The sequence below is a fragment of the Oncorhynchus masou genome, chromosome 20, assembly GCF_036934945.1.
Source record: "Oncorhynchus masou masou isolate Uvic2021 chromosome 20, UVic_Omas_1.1, whole genome shotgun sequence".
NCBI classification, from domain to species: Eukaryota; Metazoa; Chordata; class Actinopteri; order Salmoniformes; family Salmonidae; genus Oncorhynchus; species Oncorhynchus masou.
Genome location: NC_088231.1, coordinates 28,449,278 through 28,456,777, shown reverse-complemented (window position 1 = coordinate 28,456,777; position 7,500 = coordinate 28,449,278). Strand labels below are relative to the sequence as shown.

At 46.5% G+C, this 7,500-nt stretch overlaps 2 protein-coding genes across 2 annotated transcripts in view; one reads left to right on the top strand and one right to left on the bottom strand.

Annotated features, from left to right (window-relative positions):
* Window positions 1-7,500, top strand: part of LOC135507226 (slit homolog 2 protein-like) — a 640,120-nt gene that overhangs the window by 434,901 nt on the left and 197,719 nt on the right.
* The window catches only part of LOC135506437 (slit homolog 2 protein-like), a 117,396-nt gene that overhangs the window by 65,111 nt on the left and 44,785 nt on the right, over window positions 1-7,500 (bottom strand). The window contains exons 18-22 of the mRNA XM_064925829.1: window positions 6,290-6,422; window positions 5,025-5,093; window positions 4,683-4,754; window positions 1,852-1,923; window positions 1,182-1,253 (exon numbers count right to left, since the gene is read on the bottom strand). Of these exons, the coding sequence (XP_064781901.1) occupies window positions 1,182-1,253; window positions 1,852-1,923; window positions 4,683-4,754; window positions 5,025-5,093; window positions 6,290-6,422 (418 nt within the window). The remainder of the gene's footprint in view (window positions 1-1,181; window positions 1,254-1,851; window positions 1,924-4,682; window positions 4,755-5,024; window positions 5,094-6,289; window positions 6,423-7,500) is intronic.

The window sequence follows — 7,500 nt, the reverse complement described above, 5'->3', positions numbered from 1 at the left end:
GCCGTGCTGCCCTGCTCTGAACCAGCCGTGCTGCCCTGTTCTGAACCAGCCGTGCTGCCCTGTTCTGAACCAGCCGTGCTGCCCTGTTCTGAACCAGCCGTGCTGCCCTGTTCTGAACCAGCCGTGCTCTGCCCTGTTCTGATCCAGCCGTGCTGCCCTGTTCTGAACCAGCCGTGCTGCCCTGTTCTGAACCAGCCGTGCTGCCCTGTTCTGAACCAGCCGTGCTGCCCTGTTCTGAGCCAGCCGTGCTGCCCTGATCTGAACCAGCCGTGCTGCCCTGATCTGAACCAGCCGTGCTGCCCTGTTCTGAACCAGCCGTGCTGCCCTGCTCTGAGACAATTGCAAAGTCCTTTTTTGTGACATCTGACCACACGACTGAATAGTTTTCCAGGTGTGACAAAACTAGGGCCTGCAGGACCTGCCCTGTTGATAGTGTTGTTAAGAAGGTAGAAACTAGGGCCTGTAGGACCTGCCTTGTTGATAGTGCTGTTACGAAGGTAGAAACTAGGGCCTGTAGGACCTGCCTTGTTGATAGTGCTGTTAAGAAGGTAGAAACTAGGGCCTGTAGGACCTGCCTTGTTGATAGTGCTGTTAAGAAGGTAGAAACTAGGGCCTGTAGGACCTGCCTTGTTGATAGTGTTGTTAAGAAGGTAGAAACTAGGGCCTGTAGGACCTGCCTTGTTGATAGTGCTGTTAAGAAGGTAGAAACTAGGGCCTGTAGGACCTGCCTTGTTGATAGTGTTGTTAAGAAGGTAGAAACTAGGGCCTGTAGGACCTGCCTTGTTGACAGTGTTGTTAAGATGGTAGAAACTAGGGCTTGTCGGACCTGCCTTGTTGCTAGTGCTGTTAGTGCTGTAAGCTGAAAATACATTGTTCATTTGTTTACTGTGAAAAAAAAACATTGTATCTGTTCAAACACGATTTAACGGGCTGATTGCTTTTTGAGCCCGTAAAGGGGGCAGAGGAATGACTACCTTCCCTCCAGGCCTGAGGGAACACCCTTTCCTGTAGCCTTAGGTTGAACAGATGGCCAATAGGAGTGGCAATATCGTCCGCTATATTATCCTAATTAATTATGACTAATTATCAGTCATTTTCCATCCAAGTGATCAGACCCAGGTGGCTTGTCGTTGTTGCATAGACAACAATGAGTGGTGTGTGCATGCGTTTGTGTTACTCACAGGTGAGAGAGCGAGGCCAGGTCTTTGAAAGCTCCCTCCGGTATCACAGATATGTCGTTTCCATGGAGAGACCTACAGACACATAACAACAGGTTACCATGGGGACCTACAGACACACAACAACAGGTTACCATGGGGACCTACAGGCACGCAACAACAGGTTACCATGGAAACCTACAGACACACAACATCAGGTTACCATGGGGACCTACAGACACACACCAACATATTACTATGGGGACCTACAGACACACAACATCAGGTTAACCATGGAGACATACAGACACAAAATAACCGGTACCATGGAGACATACAGACACAAAACAACAGGTTACCATGGAGACATACAGACACAAAACAACGGGTTACCATGGAGACCTACAAACACAAAACAACAGGTTACCATGGAGACCTACAGACACAAAACAACAAGTTACCATGGAGACCTACAAACACAAAACAACAGGTTACCATGGAGACATACAGACACAAAACAACGGGTTACCACGGCGACATACAGACACAAAACAACAGGTTACCATGGGGACCTACAGACACGCAACAACAGGTTACCATGGGGACGTACAGACACGCAACAACAGGTTACCATGGGGACGTACAGACACACAACGACAGGTCATCTAGTTCCATAGATACTACGGATACTCACAGTAACCGTAGAGACTTGAGTCCATCGAAGGCCCTGACTGGTACGCATCTCAAACGGTTGTAGCTCAGGATTCTACACACACACAGAGACACGTTAAAACACACTACAGACCGCCTTGGTACAATGTTGAAGGTGAGAAACCATCTGAAACACAAAACATCGAGGTCCACACCGAGTGTACAAAACATTAGGAACACCTTCCTAATACTGTGTGGGCCCCCTCCTGTTTGTCCTCAGAACAGACTCGATTCGTCGGGGCAGGGACTCTACAAGGTGTTGAAAGCGTCCCACAGGGATGCTGGCCCGTGTTGACTCCAACGCTTCCCACAAGTTGTGTCAAAGTTGGCTGGATGTCCTTTGGGTGGTGGACCATTCTTGATATACTGTTGAGCTTTAAAAACCCAGCAGCGTTGCAGTTCTTGAATCAAACAGCTAGGCCTGGCAGCTACGACCATACCCCCCCTATGAAACATCCTTCTTTAACTTGTCTCCTCCCCTTCATCTACACTGATTGAAGTGGAAGGGTCCTGTGTGGCTCAGTCGGTAGAGCATGGCGCTTGCAACGCCAAGCGTCGTGGGTTCGTTTCCCACTGGGGCCACCCATATGCAAAAGTAGTGGCCCCAGCCGACTTGTAAGTCGCTTTGGACAAAAGCGTCTGCTAAATGGGATATTATTGATATTATTATTTAACAAGTGACATCAATAAGGGATCATAGCTTTCACCTGGACTCACCTGGTCAGTCTATACTCTCAGGTACTGTAATTGATCATATCTATCACCTGGTCAGTCTATATTCTCAGGTACTGTAAATGATCATATCTTTCACCTGGTCAGTCTATATTCTCAGGTACTGTAATTGATCATATCTATCACCTGGTCAGTCTATATTTTGATTCCCATTCAAAATCCTATGTTCACTAACCCCTAACCCTAGCCCCTAACCCTAGCTCCTAACTCCTAACCCTAGCTCCTAACTCCTAACCCTAACTCCTACCCCTAACTCCTAACCCTAACTCCTAAACCCTAACCCCTAACCCTAACTCCTAACTCCTAATCCTAACTTTTAACCCTAACTCCTAACCCTAACTCCTAACCCTAACTCCTAACTCCTAATCCTAACTCCTAACCCTAACTCCTACCCCCTAACTCCTAACCCTAACTCCTACCCCCTAACCCTAACTCCTAACCCTAACTCCTAACCCTAACTCCTAACTCTTTTAACCTAACTCCTACCCCTAACTCCTAATCCTAACTTCCTAACCCTAACTTCCTAACCCAACTAAACCCTAACTCCTAAACCCTAACCCTAATTTTAACCCTAACTCCTTAACCCTAACTCCTAACCCAACCCTAACTCCTACCTAACCCCTAACCCTAACTTGAACCCTAACTTTCTAACCCTAACCCCAACTTTAATTTTAACTGTAACCTTAATTTAACTTTAACTCCTAACCCTAATTCCTAACTTAATTTTAATTTTAATTTAACTCCTAATCAATTTTAATTCCTAACCCTAATTTTAACTCCTTAATTTAACTCTAATTTTTAATTTTAATTTAACTTAACTCCTAACCCTAACCTTTAACTCCTAACTTTTAAATTTTAATCAGTCCAATAAACCCTAACTTTAACCCTAATTTTAATTTTAACCCTAACTCCTATTTCTTTAAATTTTAACTTCTAATTTTAGTTTCCTAACTCCTAAATTTTAACTCCTAACCCTAATTCCTTAAACCCTAATTTTCATTTTCCTAATTTTTTAACTTTTAACCCTAACTCCTAACCCTAACTCCTAACTCCTTAACCCCTAACTCCTAACCCTAACTCCTAATTTTAATAACCTAACTTTTTTCTAACTCTAACCCTAACTCCTTTAATTTTAATTTAACTCCTTTAACCCTAATTCCTAACTCCTAACCTAACTCCTAACCTTTTAACCTAACTCCTAATCCTTAATTTTAATTCCTAATTTTAATTTAACTTTAACCCTTTAATTTTAACTTAACCCTAACTTTAATCTTAATTTTAACCTAACTTTAACCCTAACTCCTAACCCTTAACCCCAACTCCTAACCCTAACCCTAATTTAACTCCTTTAATTCCTAACTCCTTTTACTCCTAACTCCTAACTCCTAACCTAACTCCTAACTCCTAACTCCTAACCCTAACCCTAACTTTTAACTCCTAACCCTAACTTTTAACTCTAACTCCTAACCCTAACTCTAACCCTAACCCTAACTCCTAACCCTAACCCCTAACTCCTAACCCTAACCCCTAACTCCTAACCCTAACTCCTAACCCTAACCCCTAACTCCTAACTCCTAACCCTAACTCCTAACCCTAACTCCTAACTCCTAACCCTAACCTAACCCCTAACTCCTAACCCTAACTCCCTAACCCCAACTCCTAACTCCTAACCCTAACTCCTAACCCTAACTCCTAACCCTAACTCCTAAACCCTAACTCCTAAACCCTAACTCCTACCCCCTAACCCTAACTCCTAACCCTAACTCCTAACCCTAACCCTAACTCCTACCCCCTAACCCTAACTCCTAACCCTAACTCCTAACTCCTAACCCTAACTCCTAAACCCTAACTCCTAAACCCTAACTCCTACCCCCTAACCCTAACTCCTAACCCTAACTCCTACCCCCTAACCCTAACTCCTAACCCTAACTCCTAACCCTAACCCCTAACTCCTAACCCTAACCCCTAACTCCTAACTAATAGTAAACCCCCCCCCTCCCCTGATCCTTCTGGTCCTCAGGAGGATAGTGACCCCCCCACCCCCACCCCCAGCCCAACGAGACATATAGCCAGCAGACTCACAGTGTCAGTAGTTCTGTCATGTTACTCAGGCTGTAGTTGGACAACGTGCTGATCTGGTTGTTACTCAGATCACTGAAACAACAAGGGGAAGCAGCATGTAACACACACTCATGCTCACAGAGGCTTGTATGCACACACACACACACACACACACACACACACGCACGCACGCACACGCACACACACACACACACACACACACACACACACACACACACACACACACACACACACACACACATAGACAATATTTCCAGCCAGAGTTAGTGCTACAGGCAGACTGCAGACAACAAGTCACTCTGGACATACACTGGTGCGTGCGTGTGTGTGTGTGACACCTACATGAGTGTTAAGTGCTTGTAATTTGAGAGTTCCACTGGAACTTGTGTGAGCTGGTTACCATCCAGATACCTAGAGAGAGAGAGAGAGAGAGAGAGAGGAGAGGGAGAGAGAGGAGAGAGAGAGAGAGAGATGAGAGGGAGAGAGAGAGAAAGAAAGAGAGACAGAGAGAGAGAGAGGAGAGAGGAGCGAGAGAGAGAGAGAGACAGATAGTCAGACAGACAGGTAGTCAGACAGACAGACAGACAGACAGACAGACAGACAGACAGACAGACATGTAGAGACAGACAGACAGACAGACAGACAGACAGACAGACAGACAGACACAAACACACCCTACAGAGCCTCAGGACAACAGCACAATTAGACCCAACCAAATCATGAGAAAACAAAAAGATAATTACTTGACACATTGGAAAGAATTAACAAAAAAACAGAGCAAACTAGAATGCTATTTGGCGCTAAACAGAGAGTACACAGCGGCAGAATACCTGACCACTGTGACTGACCCAAACTTAAGGAAAGCTTTGAATATGTACAGACTTAGTGGGCATAGCCTTGCTATTGAGAAAGGCCGCCGTAGGCAGACATGGCTCTCAAGAGAAGACAGGCTATGTGCTCACTGCCCACAAAATGAGGTGGAAACTGAGCTGCACTTCCTAACCTCCTGCCCAATGTATGACCATATTAGAGAGACATATTTCCCTCAGATTACACAGATCCACAAAGAATTTGAAAACTAATCCAATTTTGAAAAACTCCCATATCTACTGGGTAAAATTCCACAGTGTTCCATCAGAGCAGCAAGATTTGTGACCTGTTGCCACGAGAAAAGGGCAACCAGTGAAGAACACGCACCATTGTAAATACAACCCATATCTATGCTTATTTATTTTATTTTGTGTCCTTTACCATTTGTACATTGTTAAAACACTGTATATATATATATATAATATGACAATTGTAATGTCTTTATTGTTTTGAAACTTCTGTATGTTAATTTTACTGTTAATTTTACTGTTAATTTTAATTTTACTGTTAATTTTTAATGTTTATTTCACTTTATATATTATCTACCTCACTTGCTTTGGCAATGTTAACACGTTTCCCATGCCAATAAAGCCCTTGAATTGAATTGAGACAGAGTGAGTGAGTGAGTGAGTGACAGACAGACAGACAGACAGACAGACAGACAGACAGACATTCAGACAGACATTCAGACAGACATTCAGACAGACAGACAGACAGACAAACAGATGAGATCTCACAGTTCTGTGGTGTCCTTGGGCAGTCCTTTAGGCAGGGTGCTGAGGCCCTTGTTACTACAGCGGACCACTGTATCCAGACAGCTGCATTCGGCAGGACACCTCAACACTGGACTACAACTGTTCTCATCATTACCTAGAGAGAGAGATAAGAGAGGAGGGAGAGAAGAGGGAGAGAGGAAGGAGAGAGGAGAGAGGAGGGAGAAAGGAAGGAGAGAGGAGAGAGGAGGGAGAGAGGGGAGTGAGAGAGGAGGGAGAGGGGAGTGAGAGAGAAGGATAGAGGGATGTAAACTATAAGCCCAGGGGAGGAATGTACATATTTACATGGTTTATATCTTAGGTACCGTCGTCGCAGGTGAAGTCCTGTTTGGGGTTCAAATGCACAGGTACATTCCTGGCCAGAGCCCTCAGCCCTCCTGCCTCGTGGTCTAAACAGAGCCCTCAGCCCTCCTGCCTCGTGGTCTAAACAGAGCCCTCAGCCCTCCTGCCTCGTGGTCTAAACAGAGCCCTCAGCCCTCCTGCCTCGTGGTCTAAACAGAGCCCTCAGCCCCTCCTGCCTCGTGGTCCTGTGGTCTAAGCAGAGCCCTCAGCCCTCCTGCCTCATGGTCTAAACAGAGCCCTCAGCCCTCCTGCCTCGTGGTCTAAACAGAGCCCTCAGCCCTCCTGCCTCGTGGTCTAAACAGAGCCCTCAGCCCTCCTGCCTCGTGGTCTAAACAGAGCCCTCAGCCCTCCTGCCTCGTGGTCCTGTGGTCTAAGCAGAGCCCTCAGCCCTCCTGCCTCGTGGTCTAAACAGAGCCCTCAGCCCTCCTGCCTCGTGGTCTAAGCAGAGCCCTCAGCCCTCCTGCCTCGTGGTCTAAGCAGAGCCCTCAGCCCTCCTGCCTCGTGGTCTAAACAGAGCCCTCAGCCCTCCTGCCTCGTGGTCTAAACAGAGCCCTCAGCCCTCCTGCCTCGTGGTCTAAACAGAGCCCTCAGCCCTCCTGCCTCGTGGTCTAAACAGAGCCCTCAGCCTTCCTGCCTCGTGGTCTAAACAGAGCCCTCAGCCCTCCTGCCTCGTGGTCTAAACAGAGCCCTCAGCCCTCCTGCCTCGTGGTCTAAACAGAGCCCTCAGCCCTCCTGCCTCGTGGTCTAAACAGAGCCCTCAGCCCTCCTGCCTCGTGGTCTAAGCAGAGCCCTCAGCCCTCCTGCCTCGTGGTCTAAACAGAGCCCTCAGCCTT